Here is a 20,463-nt window from a genome sequence, read left to right as displayed (position 1 = left end):
TAAGGGATCCGATAACAGATAAAAAAGAACAAAAGAAAAGCAACAACCAAAAAAACCTTCTAAATTGAGATGGCATGAAAGTGAGAAATTCTTAGAACCCCAAAATGAATTAAAACAGGAACCTGGGAAGTAAGCAAAGATCAAAGTAAGCTTAGGATCAAAGCATGGCTTTCATCCTGAGTATGTGCCAAATCCCAGAGTCACTGAGCTTCAGAGCTGATAACTAAATAGGACATGAGATAAGCCTAGTGTGGTCAAGGTAAGTATGCTGATAGTAGAGGTTGGCATAATATTGACAACGAAAAATATGGAAAAGATCAGCAAGAAAAATTAATTATCTTCTGAAGATTTGTAAATATTAATTGGTCCCCACATGGATTAACCTATCCAGTTGCATGCTGTTCATGTGATTTGAAAAGCCTGAAAAAAAAATCACAAGTGACCCAGGGCAGCTGGCAGAAGCAAGCATGAATATCAAATAATACACTTTAACCCAGTTCTCAAAGAATTTCAAAAGGCCAAGATAAAGGAATGCCATAAAGTTAGCAATTGCAATATATACAAGAAAACTAGCATTTTATGTGAAAACCAACAGAAACAACTGTAAATTCATCATATATTAGATATGGAATATAAAATTCTTGGGCTTCCTTGATGACTCAATGGATAAAGAATCGACCTGCAGTACAGGTGACACAAATTCAACCCCTGGGTCAGGAAGATGCCCTGGAGGAGGACATGGCCACCCACTCCAGTATTCTTGATGGGAAAATCCCATGGACAGGGGAGTCTGGCAGGCTATAGTTCAAGGGTCTGTGACTAATTGGACATAACTGAAGTGACTGAGCATGCACACACATAAAATATTAATATCTTTGATTATTAAGATTAGCTAAAGGAAATGCTGTTTTAGCTTTAGTTCCCAAGGAATAGACCTTCAGACAGGGATTTGGATAAATATATTTTACTGAAACAATTATTACTTATCACAAAAAAAAAAACAAAAAACCTGGGAAGGGAAGGAGAAAACAGAAAGCAAAAGAGGCTGGACAAGTGTAAAATCCAGGAAAAAATTCTGGTTTTGGTTTAATCCACAAATTAAGAATGTTGTCTGAAGCATTAACTAGTGTGGTGTGTGTGTTTCATTTTTTTTTTCTTCTTGTGTGGAAGCTGAAGAATTTATTCTCTGTTATTTTAATAATCACCTTGGTTGTTTTAACACGCACACATGACGAAGGCAGTCAACAGCTACCACTGGCAAAGGTGAGGATCATGGAAATCTTCATGTCCCACTGGTTGGCATGGAAACTGGTACAGTCACTTTGGAAAAGTTTGCCAGTACACAGTGAAGTTGACCATGTGTTTGGCCTGTGACTCAGCACTTTCACAGTAGTGTGTCCTGGTTGTACTTTTGAATGTGTACACTAAGAATGTTAATAGCAGCATTGCTGCAATATTACAAATGTTTGGAATAACTCACGTCTTCATCAGTAGTAAAATGAATTAACAATTTCTATTATATAATAAATTACTGAGCCACAATGAAAATGAATGAAAAATTATGTCTAACAAATGAATGAATCTCCAAAAATAAGAACCTGAATAAAAGAAGCAGAAGAATATATACAGTATGATTAAATTTATATAAAGCTCACACAGGCAAGTTTGGCTAATATATTTTTATGGGTTAATATGTCGTTATAAAATTTTAGAGAAAGGAAATTATTAACACAACATTTAATTCAATGATTATCTCTTTAGGGAGGGAAGGGGATGCAAGTGGGAGAAAGTTAGTTTCTAATACTGTTTCTCACCTACCTGATAAAGACAGAGTGCTGATTATGCTTTGAATGGTTTTTAAACACAATTTGATGTAATTCTGATGTAAATAACATGAAATACTTTGGAACATAAACTGATAAGTGCCTTCATATACCTTCTTTTACTCAACCATTTAGTGAATACCCCTAAGATTTTTCTGTAAAAATATCACCATTTATCTTCCTAGAAGAAGTTATAGTTTGTGAGTATATATTTACTTGGATGTTTATGGGTTTACAATCTATTTCCCCACTAAGCTACCTGTCTCTGCGAGCTGAAGCTATGCCTTTTTTTGTGTACCACTATGAGGTTCAAATGTGGTCCACAGACAGAATGAGGTCCACTGGATAAGGGAATGGCAAACCACTTCAGTATTCTTGCCTTGAGACCGCCATGAGCAGTATGAAAAGGCAAAAAGATAGGACACTGAAAGATGAACTCCCCAGTCAGTAGGTGCCCAATATGCTACTGGAGATCAGTGGAGAAATAATTCCAGAAACAATGAAGGGATGGAACCAAAGCAAAAACAATACACAGTTGTGGATGTGACTGGTGATGGAAGCAAGGTCCAATGCTGTAAAGAGCAATATTGCATAGGAACTTGGAATGTTAGGTCCATGAATCAAGGCAAATTGGAAGTGGTCAAACAGGAGATGGCAAGAGTGAACGTCAACATTCTAGGAATCAGTGAACTAAAATGGACTGGAATGGGTGAATTTAACTCAGATGACCATTATATCTACTACTGTGGGCAGGAATCCCTTAGAAGAAATGGAGTAGCCATCATGGTCAACAAAAGAGTCAGAAATGCAGTACTTGGATGCAATCTCGAAAATGACAGAATGATCTCTGTTCGTTTCCAAGGCAAACCATTCGATATCATTGTAATCCAAGGCTATTCTCCAACCAGGAACACTGAAGAAGCTAAAGTTGAATGGTTCTATGAAGACCTACAAGACCTTCTAGAACTAACACCCCCAAAAGATGTCCTTTTCATTATAGGGAACTGGAATGCAAAAGTAGGAAGTCAAGAAACACCTGGAGTAACAGGCAAATTTGGCCTTGGAGCACGGAATGAAGCAAGACAAAGGCTAATAGAGTTTTGCCAAGAGAACGCACTGGTCATAGCAAACACCCTCTTCCAAAAACACAAGAGAACACTCTACACATGGACATCACCAGATGGTCAACACCGAAATCAGATTGATTATATTCTTTGCAGCCAAAGATGGAGAGGCTCTATACAGTTAGTAAAAACAAGACCAGGAGCTGATTATGGCGCAGATCATGAACTCCTTATTGCCAAATTCAGACTTAAAGAAAGTAGGGAAAACCACTAGACCATTCAGATATGACCTAAATCAAATCCTTTATGATTATACAGTGGAAGTGAGAAATAGATTTAGGGACTAGATCTGATAGAGTGTCTGATGAACTCTGGACGGAGGTTCGTGACATTGTACAGGAGACAGGGATCAAGACCATCCCCATGGAAAAGAAATGCAAAAAAGCAAAGTGGCTGTCTGAGGAGGCCTTACAAATAGCTGTGAAAAGAAGTGAAGCGAAAAGCAAAGGAGAAAAGGAAAGATATAAGCGTCTGAATGCAGAGTTCCAAAGAATAGCAAGGAGAGATAAGAAAGCCCCAATCAGCGATCAATGTAAAGAAATAGAGGAAAACAAAAGAATGGGAAAGATTAGAGATCTCTTCAAGAAAATTAGAGATTCCAAGGGAACATTTCATGCAAGATGGGCTTGATAAAGGACAGAAATGATATGGACCTAACAGAAGCAGAAGATATTAAGAAGAGGTGGCAAGAATACATAGAAGAACTGTACAAAAAAGATCTTCACGACCCAGATAATCACGATAGTGTGATCACTCACCTAGAGCCAGACATCCTGGAATGTGAAGTCAAGTGGGCCTTAGAAAGCATCATTACGAACAAAGCTAGTGGAGGTGATGGAATTCCAGTTGAGCTATTTCAAATACTGAAAGATGATGCTGTGAAAGTGCTGCACTCAATATGCCAGCAAGTTTGGAAAACTCAGCAGTGGCCACAGGACTGGAAAAGGTCAGTTTTCATTCCAATCTCTAAGAAAGGCAATGCAAAGGATGCTCAAACTACCGCACAATTGCACTCATCTCACACGCTAGTAAAATACTGCTCAAAATTCTCCAAGCTAGGCTTCAGCAGTACATGAACCGTGAACTTCCAGATGTTCAAGCTGGTTTTAGAAAAGACAGAGGAACCAGAGATCAAATTAACAACATCCTCTGGATCATGGAAAAAGCAAGAAAGTTCCAGAAAAACATCTATTTCTGCTTTATTGACTATGCCAAAGACTTTGACTGTGTGGATCACAATAACCTGTCGAAAATTCTGAAGGAAATGGGAATACCAGACCACCTGACCTGGCTCTTGAGAAACCTATATGCAGGTCAGGAAACAACAGTTAGAACTGGACATGGAACAACGGACTGCTTCCAAATAGGAAAAGGAGTACGTCAAGGTTGTATATTTTCACCCTGCTTATTTAACTTCTATGCAGAGTACATCATGAGAAACGCTGGACTGGAAGAAGCACAAGCTGGAATCAAGATTGCCAGGAGAAATATCAGTAACCACAGATATGCAGATGACACTAACCTTATGGCAGAAAGTGAAGAACAACTAAAGAGCCTCTTGATGAAAGTGAAAGAGGAGAGTGAAAAAGTTGGCTTAAAGCTCAACATTCAGAAAACTAAGATCATCTCATCTGGTCCCAATACTTCATGAAAAATAGATGGGGAAACAGTGGAAACAGTGTCAGAGTTTATTTTTCTGGGCTCCAAAATCACTGCAGATGGTAATTGCAGCCATGAAATTAAAAGACGCTTACTCCTTGGAAGGAAAGTTATGACCAACCTAGACAGCATATTAAAAAGCAGAGACATTACTTTGTCAACAAAAGTCCGTCTAGTCAAGGCAATGGCTTTTCCCGTGGTCATGTATGGATGTGAGAGTTGAACTGTAAAGAAAGCTGAGCGCCGACGAATTGATGCTTTTGAACTGTGGTGTTGGGGAAGACTCTTGAGAGCCCTTTGGCCTGCAAGGAGATCCAATCTGTCCATTCTAAGAGATCAGTCCTGTGTGTCATTGGAAGGACTGATGCTTAAGCTGAAACTCCAATACTTTGGCCACCTGATGTGAAGAGCTGACTCATTGGAAAAGACCCTATTTCTGGGAAAGATCGAGGGCAGGAGGAGAAGGGAACAACAGAAGATGAGACGGTTGGATGGCATCACCGACTCAATGGACATGGGTTTGAGTGGACTCCGGGAGTTGGTGATGGAGGTAGGCCTGGCGTGCTGTGATTCATGGGGTCGCAAAGAGTTGGACAGGATTGAGACTGAACTGAACTGATGAGGTTCAAAAACTGTTTCTTGTAGATGATGTCATTTATGGTCAGATTTTAAGGTCTTGAGAATTTTTCCATCTATGAGGATGAGTTTTGCCAAAAGTGGAGGTGGAAAGCACTTCTAAAGTAATTATGCAACTACTCAGCTAAATGAGATAGCATATAAATAGAACAGCAGAATGGATGGCATGTAGGAAGTTCTCCATAAATATCAGTTGTTGCTGGTGTTGGTGTCGGAGCTCTGCAACTTTTATTTAACTCTGCCATTCAAAGTGGTTGGCTAAGTTAATTTGTTTCATCATGGGCAATAATTACATCATACTTACTTTTTCTTGCTGCTTATGTACAGAAGTGTGGAATATTTTGCCAATTCTTGCATAGTGTTTATGGCATTAACAGTTAAAAACTAGGGGAATCTTACAGGGATGAATGTAACTGCAGTTTTCCTTTCACAGTGAGTAAGAAAAGTCCATAGATTTGGGACAGGGCTTGAGAAGTGAGCACTTATTTCCTAACTCTGATCCTCAACTGCAAGAATCTTCACGTGATTTATTTCACTCTTTTACAGAAGAGAAGCATCTAAAGTCTTTTATCCAGAGTGATTCCCATTAAACAAAAGCAAGAGATTATGATAACATTAAATAAAAGGACATCCATGAAAAATAAAGAAATCAATTTAATGAACTTCAACCAACATTTGTTGTGATGACATAAAGTAATGAATATTAAAGCACAGGCAAATAATTTATGCAACTTTTGCTTCTACTATGTATACAACTTTAAAACCAGATCTAGGATGATATATACTCAGTATGAGAATCATGGCAGCATCAGGGATGGTAACATGAAAGAATGGCCAGTGGCAATTTTAAGAAGCTGTTGATTTAAAGTTGAAAGATATTTCTTCTTTACCGGATGTTAAAATGTGATTAAAAGTTGTATATTAGAATCAATGAAGTAAGGCATGTACACAAATTACACCCTGATATTAAATGCATTTCTTAGTATAGATTATGACGAAAGTATTTGAAAGCCACTGCCCTAGAAAATGTATTTTGTGTTCCTTAGATTGGAGTTAGGTGGAACATTGTAAAAAGCATACATTCTTCAGACTGTTCAATGGCAGTGCCTATAAGAAATTGCTTGGTAAATTAAAATTAAAATTAAAATAATATTTCTAAAATTGATACAAAAATTTCTACATACATGTGAAGTTGTCATTCAAATTATAATTAAACCAACAGAAACCATTTCATTAACTATGAAATGTGACAGATAATCAAGACTGTGTACATAATACTTGCACCAATAAATACTTTTATTCACCAAACACCAAGAAGTTGGACAGCCATAGAGATCTCAAGACCACAGATCCTTAGCAAAATTGTCATGTTTTCCTATGAAGTATGCAATTCATTTCCAGTTAATTGTAATCAGTTTTTAAATACTTCCAATAATTAAGACATGAATAATAGTAATAAGGTAATTGCAGGCTTTCCATTTTATTTGCTTTAGTTGCTGTGGAAAATACTGCTATTTTATGTTTCTACAGAGCCAAGTGCAGAAGTGAGCAGATTGATAAATTTATAAACATCATGGAAAGAATTGTAGAGAGGAACTGGAGCCACTCGAATGCCATCTGGCTCCCGTTTGTCACACTGTAGGGGAAACAAAAAGTAAAGCCACAATAATGTTAACATTTTTCACATAATGGAAATCTGCCTTCAAGAGAAACTTGCATAAAACATTCATACTGATTACCCTAAAATTTAATATGTAAGCATTTTTTTCACTTTAAGTAAAATGTCATGTTTGTGTTATTTGAAGCTATTCTCTTAATAATAATTAAAATATTAATGGGTTGGTACATTAATGTCTGAAGTACTTTCCTGAAGTGTACTCATCCTTTATAAGCATCCAATAGATCGGGTATGTAGTTTATCTGTGGGGAGACCCTGAAGAGACTGGAATCCTTGCACACATTTCAATGAATGAGAACTTCACTGAGATCTGGAGAGTTTTAGTCAATTATATTTCCATTGAATTCAATAATCCCTAATCTCATGAATTAGATAATTCAGTTGTCTGAAGATCACTGTGACTCTGTTGTTAAGAGACACCCCTACAGGCTAGACAATATAACAAATGATTTGTGCTTGCTGTCACATTTAATTCAATAACATCTTTTGAGGTAAGTATATTTGATTCCAATATGGATGAGAAGTCTCAAGTCAATAGATGTTTACCAACTTTCACAGGAGCACATGGCTTGCAAATGGCAGAATTTTATTTGGATTGCTGATATTCTATGTGTCTCCAAAAACTGGGGAAATCTCTCCTAAAGGTTTGGAACACTGAGTGCAGTATTTTCTAAATTATATTATCCCTGGAAATAGATATCACTATTTATCCTGGAATTGCTCATTAAACAATTATTAATTCTCTTCAAGAGACAAAGAGGATGATTTTAGGCACAATAGTAAAAAACACCAAAAAAAAACATATATTCCATACAATGTTAACACTCTTAAGATTTGTCTACATATCTTTCTTGACTGCAGTGAACAGGTTGAAAATAACTTATTTCAATCAAACTAAACAAGACTAATTTCCTTTTTCTTCCTCTGCTATATTGACGTGATCTTTAATTCCACTTACTCCACAAATTTATATTGGGGTTTTCACTATTTTTTTTTTTTCTGCCCAATCTATAACGAAAAGAATGGATAAGTTACATAAAACTGTTTCCTACAACAAAATTTGTGGTGTTTTCCCTTTTATCAGAAATAACAGATCTCTGTGCATTTAGTTAACAAAGTGCTGAATACTTAGTTGGCACTTAATTTATCCTCACTGATCCAAATTAAGTATCATAGAAAAATGCATAAACTGAAAAATTCAAATTTTATCCTCAACATTTGCAACCCATAGAGAAAACCTGGTAGGAAAACAAGAGATACACTTACAACCACTCCTCTTTTTTCTAGTTCTTGGAAAATGTATTTTATTGGACTAGAAAATGTTAGGGTGAGCTGGCAGCCACGTTCCTCTATACAGGATGGAGTAATTATGTTCACGATTGTTTTCTTGCTTTCTGCTTTGTCCTGGCTGAAGTAATGCTTGATCATGTATTCCAGATAACCAGTTAGCAAAATAGATTTTCTCCTCAGTGCTTTCATAGTTGCTTGTTTAAAGATCTGCAGAATGAGAAACAATCAGATTCACAGTTTCTTGTTCATTTATAAAGTAAAATTAACTGTAAATCACGTATAAAAAGGGAAGGCCTGCTTCTGTCCTTTCCAATAAAACATCGCATTTTAGATAATCTTTTCATAAAAAACATGTCTTTTAAGTACTTTGCCATTAAATATTGAACTAGTTCTCCCGGAAGTGACCTCACTGCCTCCGGGCGCGGTGTCCGATCCTACCGGAAGTGGCGGACGGAAGCCGGAGGGTCCTGCGCTGTGGCGGGCGAGGTGACCTCGAGGCCGCCGCGACCATGGGCCGCCAATTTGGGCATCTGACACGGGTGCGGCATGTGATCACCTACAGCTTGTCGCCCTTCGAGCAGCGCTCCTTTCCGCACTACTTCAGCAAGGGCATCCCCAACGTGCTGCGCCGAAGTCGGGCGTGCATCCTTCGCGTCGCGCCGCCGTTCATAGTGTTTTATCTTGTCTACACATGGGGAACGCAGGAGTTTGAGAAATCGAAGAGGAAGAATCCAGCTGCCTATGAAAATGACAAATAAGCTACTCATCTGGATAATGCTTCCTTGTCTCTGAAAGACCCTTCTCTGGGAGAGGAGTGTATATTGTAGTGTCTTGAAGACACAATAAACTTATTATTGGCTTTAAAAAAAAAAAAAAGTTTCCGTGATAGAATAGCTGTACAAATGTTGTTTAAAAAATACTTGCACAAGCAGAAAAAAATAAGTTAACGTAATGTTCCTTCAGAGCTATTTTGAATTAGCTTCATATAATTAGTACAAGTAAAACATACCTTAATAAATGGATTTAAAATTTTAGAAATGTCAGAATTTTTCCTCCAAACATTTTATACAATTATAATCAAGATTTTTTTCTTCTTTTTATCCCTGTATAAAGTTTGTTTAGTCCACAAAAAAGTACAGTGAGAGTTCAATGCTTATGTGGAAGGCAATGTTACCAATATTATTCATAATCATTTTACCAATTCCTAAATCTCTTTCAGTTTAACAATAAGAAAACAAGGAGTTAAAAATGATGCTAAGTTTTGTCAGGCAGGAAAGCAAGTAATGTTAGATAATGCTTATATATTACTGAAGCATTTGCATTGAAAGCATTGAAGTCTTTCTTTTTTCTTCTTTCATAGTTTTTTTCTGCTGCTCAACTCTTTAACACTGGTGTGAAAATACTGCCACTTGCTTCTTGAGGTTTTTTGTATTAAGATGAGTGACAAGGGCACACAATAACTGGTGCTGGAACATTAGGGGTCAGAACAGACAAGCTTTTTTAGCTTATCTCTTAAGGTCAAGTAGAGTTTAAAAATATATCCTACATATAAGAACTGAATGAACTGCAAACAGAGAATGATGCAGTGGCAGCCACTTAATGTCCCTTTTTTGTATCATGGCAGGCCACAGAGCAAAAATAGGGTCATTTGGTGATATCTATACTTTATGAAGTCTATGAAAATAGTTCTTTCTGTATATACACATGGCATGTGTGGGTAGGCATTCTAATAGGACTCAAACTGTCCAGGCAGATTTTCTTGACCTATTGCGGAGGGTATGTATTTGGCTGAAGGAGAAGATGGGAGTTATATTTAAGTTAATATATTGAAAGAAGAGAAGAGTATCAGACAGTAGCAAGGCATCTGTCTGTTTCCCCAACCAGACCTCATGGAGTGTGTCTGCAACCTGGAAAGAGTTCAGCTGAAAGTAGAAGCTAATGTCTGACATATTCAGTGCAAAAAAATGCTGCTTTAGTAGTCGGGTAACCCTCGTTACATGGAGTTTGGTAGGAGGCATCTCTTCATTTCCTATGTAAAACAAAATGGCCACAGAGAGCCTGATTCAAGAATCAACATTCTCACAGGAGGCAGGAGCAAGGAACAGGTAAAGTGTGGTCCACCCAGTGGTCTGACTGTCAGGCTTGGAATTAAAACAAAAACCCAAACAGGAATCTTTCCAAGCTTCTCTTTGGAGATTCATAGTAATTTGAAGACATTTTAATTATTTAAGTAATTCTAGTAAACTTGCTGGATCTGCTTTGGGTCCCATAAGATGCAGATGGGGCACTGTATAAATTAGTACTTTTAATGATATTTCACTTGTATTCATAAGTCAGTAAGACTTTGTGGAATATTAAGATTATAGGGTTTTTTTAATGAAGTTTTGCTCTTGCAGATTTGATAACAAAAACGCAAAAGTTTTTCATGACAACTATCTTGATTTTAACATATCAGTACTCTTTGTAAATAATCAAGTAAGGTTTAAATGTAAAACTATTTTCCACATTACAGTCAGAAGCTGCATTCTGAGGTGGCTTTAAATTCTTCTCACAGAGTGTAAAAGTCTCTTCAGAAGCCTCAGTTAAAAATATTAAGAGGGGATAATAGGAGTTAACAGTGAATGAAGTAGAGCAAATATCCCCCACAGCCTTTTTTTTTTTTTTTGCTTCTCATTATTTTCATGCTTTCAACACTGTGGAATTTTTTTTTTTTAAATTAGGAAAAATGAAAAGTGCAAATTGAAAATATTCAGTTTATAACAGAATTCTTGGCAGAATTTCCACTACTTGGGTTATTTTTCTTACTAGCTAAAATAAATTCAAAGTTAGATAATTTTAAATAAGAAAAATAAGTATAACATGATGTTCTCAACTCTTAAGTTCTTAAAATTTGGTCCCTAATAACTTTCTGAGGAAGTGCAGAGTACATTTCTTCTGACTTGCCCTATATTTTAATTGCATGCTCTAATTTTATATTTTGAAGCTATTTAAATAATTATATTGCCTACCTGTTGTTCTGTATAAATAAGACCCTTCAATATAAAATGTAAGTGTTGTTTAATGTCATGTTTACTAACTGGAAGATTGAGGTGACCTCTGAAGTAATCTGGTCCAAACATCTTCATTAAAAGGCGGAGGCAAATGAATTCAAGAGCAGTTGTCATTTGTTTAAGGTCATACTTAGTGTCACAGTAAGGGATGGAATATTTGCCTCCTGCTTCCTACCTTATTCTTCCTCTTTATTCACAGTATTTTTAAAATTATTGCATAACTTATTAAATAGAAAACAGTATAAAGAAACGGTTTGAAACTGATTATAAAGTGTTATTTTTCACCATATCCCTCAATCAAATACACATTGTGAACAATGCCATAACTAATTAAAAAAAAATCTTTGTATTACAAATCTGAAATCATGTCCATGTACATCAATTCTTTTTTTTTTTTTTTGCAGTTTTATTTAATATTTATTTATTTGTGTGTACCAGGTCTTTGTTTTCACACATGGGAATATCAGCCCTTGTTGCGGCATGCAGCATCTTTTGTTGTAGCATGCAAACTCTTAGTTGCAGCCTTTAGGATCTAGTTCCCTGACAGAGAGTAAACCCAGGCCCCCTGCATTGGGAGTGTGGAGTCTTAGTCACTGGACCTCTAGGGAAGTCCCAATATATATAGATTCTTAAATATAAAATCTCTCCTTCAGTTGGTATTTTACTGTGTAAGAATATTTTTCTAAATGGAAGTAGAGATAACAAATGTAGTTTGATTTGTGTGTTTATTTCTTTCACTTACTCAAACTTCAACTTATCTCCTATATGCAAAATTTTAAAATAAATAAGTGCTGAATTGTTAATTAACTAATAGTCATATAGTAAGTTCAGAAACATCTAGAAAGAACAACAGTTTAACAGTTACCTAGAGAATGAGAAATAGTGAAATATATTGTTTTGTAATTTCAGAATTTTGAAATTTGTAATGGGAAGTAAGAATTTAAAAAATACTTTCTTCAACTCAAGGTTTGATTATTTAAAGATAATTTTGGTAAAAATATAGCCTCGACAGTGAATCATTTAATACGGTATTTCCATGAGGCTGAAGAGAAATACTTAAGTGATGAGAAATTCAAGAGAAGTGTACATCCGTTTTCTGGGGCTTTAGGGTCCTTTTCTTAGGCTTAAGTTTAGATATTAAAGTAGAAGATACATCAGTTTTCAGATTCCAGCTGAGAATAAAAACCATATCTAGGTGACTGTTATACAGTGTGGAGCAAAACTATTGGCAGGGAAAATAGGAATCTGTTTTTTTCTGTGGCAGAGAGGTGAATACTGAAATCAGTCCCCTGAAAAAAACACCGAAGTGATAGTGTCTAAAAGGTATTTTCTAGATATGGCTAGGAAATAATTTGCAAAGATGAGTAAAATCAGAGGAAATAACTTTAAGTGCAACTTCTTTCTAAGGTATGGCTTCGTGCCTTGTTTTCTCCTTATTGTATCAATAATTCATCTTCTTCCTGATATAAGTTTGCAAAGTTTGCAAAACGTTATTTTCTTTAAAAAAAAAACAACAATGTTTAATGGAACTGTTCCTCAGGTTGAATGTTTTAAAAACAAGTCAAATATAATTATTTGGTTTGCCAAGCAGATTTAATCACTCCCCCACCCCTCCCCAAATATAATTTGTATCACTGAGAAATCTTGTTACTGGGTCTATTTCATCGCAAAACAGAAAAATCTGCCAAAACCTGAAAATAGCACAAGCTCCATCTAGTGGTAACACTGAGTAGGTGTTTTTTTAAATTGGGATGAAATGAAACGAGCTGATTACTACTATCTAGTGGTGAAGCTGTATAAAAACAGAGGAACTTGACACTGCCGCCCAGTGGCCAGAATGAGAAGCTGCTGTGAATTTTCGCAGAGTTCTAGAATTTTAGGTTTGGAAAAGATTTTGAAGTCTTTATCTAGTCACTCATGCTGTAATACGGCACAACAGAATTTCCTAAACTAGATGATTTTAGGAGGCTTTCAATACTTAAAAAAATCAAATTTATATTTTAATGTCTATGTATTTAAGATCTCTATTAGAAATATATATGTATATTTACTTAAAATATACTTTATGTATATAAAATATGCATTTCTTTAATATGTGTATTAATACTATTATCATATTTGTTGTTTTAGTCACTAAGTTGTATCTGACAACTCTTTTTGCAACCCCGAGGACTATATAGCCCATCAGGCTCCTCTGTCCGTAGGATTTCCTAGGCAAGAATACTGCAATGAGATGCCATTTCCTTCTCCAGGGGATTTTCCCAAGCCTGGGATTGAACCCAAGGCTCCTGCTGTGTCTCCTGTATTGCAGGTACACTTTACTACTGGGCCACGTGGGAAGCTCATTATCATAGAGTATATAATTATTAATAATATATATTTACTTAGATAAATTTTTGTCTCAATCTGAAACTAATGAATATCTGATATCCAAATAATTAGAAGGTATGTATATGCATATACATGTATATGCATTACATGTGTATATAAACGAATAGTTATAGGTAAGTACCTAGATATATAGAAGTAATAGACATGCATGTCTAGAAAATCAAACTGACCCTTTGGGTATTATAATTTAGAGTGAGACTACTTTCAAGTAAAAATATGAAAGAACTTAAAGAAAAATACTAAGCCATTAACAGTGAAGATTACACATGGATATAATGACATAGAAACCCCAATAAGGGGGAAAATACACCCTATCTCATGGGACAGCCTTACTCAATCTCTGCTTTACTCTGACTATTCATACTTTCCCTCACCCCTTACAGTAAGTCCTCCTATAATTTTGTCATATGGCACTTTGTGAGCTCACTGACTCACAGAACTAGGAGAAATGAGTCCCCAGTAATCACAACATTGTCCGACACATGATAAATTTTTAATAAATGATTGAATGAGTGAATTAACAAAGACAAATATTTCAGGTTTATTTTACATATAGAAAGACTAATAGAAGATCCAGTGACTCATTCAACTTCACACAAATTCTAAGTGTAACTAAATATACGTCACCCCAACTAAGTTCTATTGAACATTAAGTACCAACACTGCCAAGCCTTGTGCTGGGTGGGGACTGGAGATATAAATGAAGGGTGACATGAGCCACAGTCACTGTCCTATAGGAGAACCCTGTCCTTTGCTCATTGTTTATGCACAGTGCATATTAACCTAGCTGATTAACAGATAAAATATGACAGCATGTCACAATCAGATAAAGAGAAAGGTGACAATGTGGGAAGTTTGATGCATAGATCACTTACCTCTAAACTAGCATGTAAGGAACAGACCAACAGAATGGGAGGGTTTGAGATTCGGAATCCATTGACTCCAGGGATTAACTGCAGTTCTGAAAAATTAATATCATTTTTATAGGATGTATCAAAAAAGTGTCCTTTATGGATATTTTAATGACAGTAAAGTAGAAGGGAAAAATGTAAGACTTAAAAGCTTTTTTTCCCAAGATTTTTGAGATAATTAATAGAAACTTCATGGACCTAAAATACTGGTTTATTTTTCCTTCACCTGCAGCTTCATCTTGTCTGCTTCTGTAACAGGGACAGGGTAGGCACGCAGCTTCTAGTGCAAGATTCTTAGCAGGCAGTTAGAGGTCCTGCTCTGTTAACAGTCAGCCTGGCAGTGGTGCTTGTAGAGGAGAGCACAGTGAGAGACGGATCGGTGCCTTAGGCCTTGGAACTGGCAGATGAACTAGGGGCCCCAGGGCTGCATTCCACAGAGCCCCAGAGCTCTCTCTACAGCTGTCCACTAGCCGGGCCCAGGCCATGATGCAGCAGCAAACCTCTCCCTCATCCCCACCTCTGAGACCTAATGGCGGTAGCAGTCTCCACGGGTCACAGTCCATAGAGGCCTCCTACCAGAAACCATGTCAATGACAGCAAAATATCAAGACTTGAATGGCTTGTAATTGTAATATCCTCCAAAGGCAGAAATGTGAATGAAATGATGTATGAAGGTGACTTTTAACACTAGAATTACTACATCAAGTGACTTCTCTTAGAAAAGAGGAAAAAATGTGGTTTACAAAAATGATCTGCCTAAGAATATATTGAAAAGGCAAGTTAATAACAGACAATATTCTCATATAATTCATTATATTGAATAGTTGCAAGTTAAATCCAAAAGTTAAAATTACTAGTTAGAGCAAATTGAAAACTAATACTAACTTAGAGTGAGAGAATTTTCTGGGTCTTTAGATACTCATCTAATGAGGGCTAGTCAGACTATGTCCTATGGGTCACATCTGGCCCACTCCTTATTTTTGCAAATAAAAGTTTATTGGAACATAGCCCTGTTCACTTATTTATATATTTCAATGGCTGCTTTAGTACCACAATAGCACAGTTGTGCACGTGCCACAGTTAGCCTCCAAAGCTTAACATATCTACAGTCTGATCCTTCACAGAAAAAAACACTTTGCCCACTCCTGATCTAATCCAACTTTCTCATTTACAGATAAGAAAACCTATTACAAACAGTTTAAATAACTGTATAAAATAGCTCATGATTTCAGCAGCTAAGATAAAATATAGCTTTCCTGATTTGACTCAAAGGGCCCATCTTTATCCTTTGCATGTTGGTTGGTGCAAATGTGTATATATGTAACATCAAATCTCAGGATTGGAAGCAGTCTAAAGGATCAAGTTTAAGTTGATTTCTCAGAATGTTTAGGAAGTTTTCTGTATCCCGTGTGATGGAAGAATAAAGTCACTCAGGAAAGAGAAGTAGGGCAGTTTAAGAACTCCCTGCACTAATTATGTACTTTAATTTCTACCCACTGGGGTTACTGTTTGGTATGTGGTGAAAGCGGGCTTGCCAGGTGGTGCTAGTGGTAAAGAACACGCTTGTCAATGCAAGAGACATGAGATGCAAGTTTGATCCCTTAGGAGGGGGTAGGATCCCCTGGAAGAAGGCATGGCAACCCACTCCATTATTCTTGTCTGGAGAATCCCACTGACAGAGGAGACTGGCAGGCTACAATCCATAGGGTTGCACAGAGCTGGACATGACTGAAGTGATTTAGCATACACATATGCATGCTTGTGGAAAAAGCCACAAAAGGAGGACAATTTGGGAAAAGAGTGGATAAAATTGAACATTCATTAATTAGTATGTTGCTTAGTTTACAGCTTTGAACGTGTTTTACTCTCAAACCAAACCCTGAAATAGATATTATTATTCACATTAGATACATGAGGAAAAAAATTAAAAGTCCAAAATGATCAAATTTGTACAGCATCACAAAACAGCAAAATGGGCTTGATACCTAAGTCTCTCTGGGCCTGACTCTAAGGACAGTGATTCCTTTCTGTCTCTGCTGTCTGATTTTGCTTTCTCTTATTTCCCTATAAAAGGATAGACTCAAAATCATACTAAAATCTATGAATACTTAGTCTTACATTGAGGAAATGTCATTTCTTATTTTAAGAATTTTTAGTGGCATTTTCAAAGTGCATTCTCCATGAGGCATGCATATTACATATCATACAAAGATGAAAACTGAAATAAACTTAAAATAAAATGACTTGTGAAGCAACATTGAATACACTTACTGTTATCCATCTTAAATCTGGTGCTTAGTTCATGGCCGAACCATCCCACTAACCTGAAACATATATAGTAGCATTAGCTATTTTGGACTATAAATACAATCAGAATTAATATAGGACTCTTGGGCCTTCATATTAAAATCATTTGTGATATGAGTCATAAATACTTAAGCATATAAATGTCATGTGCTATCATAAGACAATTAACCTCAGAGAGAATAAAAATTAATTTTTTCATATTACTGGTTATATATTTGCAAAGTTAAATAATCTGAAGAGCTATATTTAATGACCTTGTTGTTTAAAATAAAATAAAATGAACAAAAATGTTGTTTCTTTAGATTTTAAAACAGGTGAAAATAAAAAAGAAAAGTGATTAATACAATAATGTATTCTTTTTGCAATAGGAATCCTAAAGAGAAATGACATAAAAATAACCTCTAAATTGTTGAAATTTTAATAATTTTCTAAAGAAATTGGTTACTTTTAGAGTTTCATAAGAATGTTAATTGGCCAGACATAAAGTATAAAATATACAGGAAAAATCATATGTATATGTGTGCTTATTAGATAAAAATTACAAATAGTATGAAGAAAATATAAAATTTGAGAAAGATACAAGTACAGTATTCTTAATATAATCAACTCTTCCTAAATAAAACGCTAGTTTTAACACTGCCAAAATTAAAAATTCCAGTGTACTTTTTTTTAAAGTTGGCAATTTTTTTTATGTTTATACAGAATCAATTCAGTTCAGTTCAGTTCAGTCGCTCAGTTGTGTCCGACTCTTTGCGACCCCATGAATCACAGCACGCCAAGCCTCCCTGTCCATCACCAACTCCCGGAGTACACTCAAACTCATGTCCATCAAGTCGGTGATGCCATCCAGCCATCTCATTGTCTAAAAATAATAAATTTTGAAACCGAGTATAAAGGTGAATATGCTCTACATTACATGTCAAAGTCGCTAGTCATGTCGGACTCTTTGCGATTCCATGGACTGTCCATGGAATTCTCCAGGCCAGAATACTGGAGTGGGTAGCCTTTCTCCTCTTCAGTGGATCTTCCCAACCCAGGGATTGAACCCAGTTCTCCCGCGTTTCAGGTGGATTCTTTTCCAGCTCAGTCACAAGGCAAGCCTAAAAACACTGGAGTGGGTAGCCTATCTGTTTTCCAGGGGATCTTCCTGACCCAAGAATCAAACTGGGGTCTCCTGCATTGCAGGCGGATTCTTTATTGAGTTATCAGGGAAGCCTATATGACAAAATTCATTAAATAAATGATGATAGAATTGTCACGAGAAGCATCAGGGAGACAAATGGAATGTGACAGAAAATATAAATGGTCCTCAGATCATACAATTACATAATAAGTGATAAGTGTAAAATTTGAAAAAATGCAAAGATGAGGAAAATATATTCACATAGTTATTTAATTTGTAAAAGTAAAATATTAAAACCAAATAAAATATAAAGGATAGTATCATATATTCATACACATTTAAAATTCTGTGTTAAAAAGACAGACAAAAGGACCTAATGATGGGGAGAAGGATGCTGTTTGCCACATTTAAAAGAGTTTCCACCAAGAGTTTTTTCATCAGAGAAAGGGCAGTGTCCCCAAAGCTGCCCAGTCACAAAGCATGGAAAGGACATTTATAAAAAGAGAAGTGCAAGTGCTCCATGAATTCCAGGAAGAAAAAAGCTCAATGTTAGTAAAAATTAAAAAATATGAAACCACATAAAGATGAAAACATACCTCACATATTAAATTGGCAAAGTTATTTAAAATTTAGATGTCTTTTTTCATCAAGGATTCAGTAAAAATAAATAAACTCTGTTCAATAATGAGTATGCTGCTGCTGCTGCTGCTGCTGCTAAGTCACTTCAGTCGTGTCCGACTCTGTGTGACCCCATAGACGGAAGCCCACCAGGCTCCCCCGTCCCTGGGATTCTCCAGGCAAGAACACTGGAGTGGGTTGCCATTTCCTTCTCCAATGTGTGAAAGTGAAAAGTGAAAGTGAAGTCGCTCAGTCGTGTCCGACCCTTAGCGACCCCACGGACTGCAGCCTACCAGGCTCCTCCATCCATGGGATTTTCCAGGCAATAGTACTGGAGTGGCTTGCCATTGCCTTCTCCGAATAATGAGTATAATAAATAATAAAATCTTTATGGAGTACAGTTTAAAAATATAAATTAAAGCTATGTATAGTTTTCTGTCTAAGTGCTTTTACTTTTTAAGATTCATGCAAAAGACTATTTGGAGTACACTAAAATGTGTGTGCAAGGAGATCCAACCAGTCCATTCTAAAGGAGATCAGTCTGGGGTGTTCATTGGAAGGACTGATGCTAAAGCTGAAACTCCAATACTTTGGCCACCTCATGCGATGAGTTGATTCACTGGAAAAGACTCTGATGCTGGGAGGGATTGGGGGCAGGAGGAGAAGGGGATGACAGAGAATGAGATGGCTGGATGGCATCACTGACTCGATGGACATGGGTTTGAGTGAACTCCGGGAGCTGGTGATGGACAGGGCAGCCTTGCGTACTGTGATTCATGGGGTCGCAGAGTCAGACACGACTGAGCGACTGAACTGAACTGAAAACGTGTGTGCTAGGACAATGAGCACAGTACTATTTACAGTGTCATAGCAACCCCAGTATCTTGTAAGAGAGAAAAAATAAATTATATGATGCTTATGTTATGAAATATAGCCATTTAAAAAATCATATTTGAAAGAATATATATTCAAAATTATAAAATAGAGATGACAATATTTAGAGTTGATCTTAGGATAAATATATATTACATGCATTTATATATAATTATGGCCAAAATGTTAAAATTTTTAACTTCTGCTTAATTCACATCCAAACCACACCTGTACTTAATGGAGAAACACCAAAGGTGCTTTCTTTAATGTTAATATTTTGCAGCTGAAAATTGAAAAAGAGATAGTCAATCATCACTGCTTTAAAATTATACAATTGTGTACCTAGTATGAACAAAAAGATAATTTAGCATGGTGGTCTTGTACAAAATTAAAATGAGAACTAAATATCTATTAATAAATTAATATGAGAACTAAATTTAAAAGTGAAATTAAAAAATTGAAATTGAAAGCAAACTGATATATTAGCAAAAAATATTTCAGACTTACATAATTTTTTAAAAATATTCCTGAATCTGAACAAGAACATAGAGTTGAATAATTTTCAACATCAAGAAAAAAGTCAGTTCTTCTTGAATGGGTTTATACATTTAAATAATCCCAGTAAAATATGCAAATAGATTTTATTTGTTTTCATTTAGGACTTGCAAGCTAATTCTAATGCCATATGGAAAATAAATGATAGTAAAACATCCGTAAAAAATAAGAGCAATGAAGTTGAATATTTCTATAAAACATTGCAACATTATAAAATGTCAAAATGAAAACAATGAGCAAATCTATTAATATACTATTCATAATATTAATAAAACTAAAGAGAAAGTTATAGGATCATCTCCATAGACCAATAAATCATAAGAGAAAGTTGTATCATATGACAGTCTATTTTTTAAAAATCATTTGCAACTTATGTCACAAGAAGCTGAACTTTCTAGTATAAAAATACCTAGAGATCATAATGC

The 20,463-nt window shown here is 35.9% G+C and overlaps 1 protein-coding gene and 1 pseudogene across 2 annotated transcripts in view; one reads left to right on the top strand and one right to left on the bottom strand.

The window, feature by feature from the left end:
- Window positions 1–5,890: 5,890 nt before the first annotated feature.
- The window catches only part of KYNU (kynureninase), a 118,656-nt gene continuing 104,083 nt past the window's right edge, over window positions 5,891–20,463 (bottom strand). For both annotated transcript variants that reach the window (XM_055397943.2, XM_088829176.1), the window contains 4 exons: window positions 16,834–16,886; window positions 14,527–14,612; window positions 8,187–8,417; window positions 5,891–6,878 (listed from right to left, as the gene is read on the bottom strand). In XM_055397943.2, coding sequence (XP_055253918.1) covers window positions 6,759–6,878; window positions 8,187–8,417; window positions 14,527–14,612; window positions 16,834–16,886 — 490 coding nt within the window. In that variant the 3' untranslated portion in view covers window positions 5,891–6,758. The remainder of the gene's footprint in view (window positions 6,879–8,186; window positions 8,418–14,526; window positions 14,613–16,833; window positions 16,887–20,463) is intronic.
- LOC129538008 (cytochrome b-c1 complex subunit 8 pseudogene) lies at window positions 8,581–9,086 on the top strand (annotated as a pseudogene).

The sequence above is a fragment of the Moschus berezovskii genome, chromosome 2, assembly GCF_049115385.1.
Source record: "Moschus berezovskii isolate FMDL1 chromosome 2, NW_MosBer_1.0, whole genome shotgun sequence".
Taxonomy (NCBI): domain Eukaryota; kingdom Metazoa; phylum Chordata; class Mammalia; order Artiodactyla; family Moschidae; genus Moschus; species Moschus berezovskii.
The sequence above is the reverse complement of the archived record's forward strand: the minus strand, read 5'-3'. Positions and strand labels throughout refer to the sequence as shown.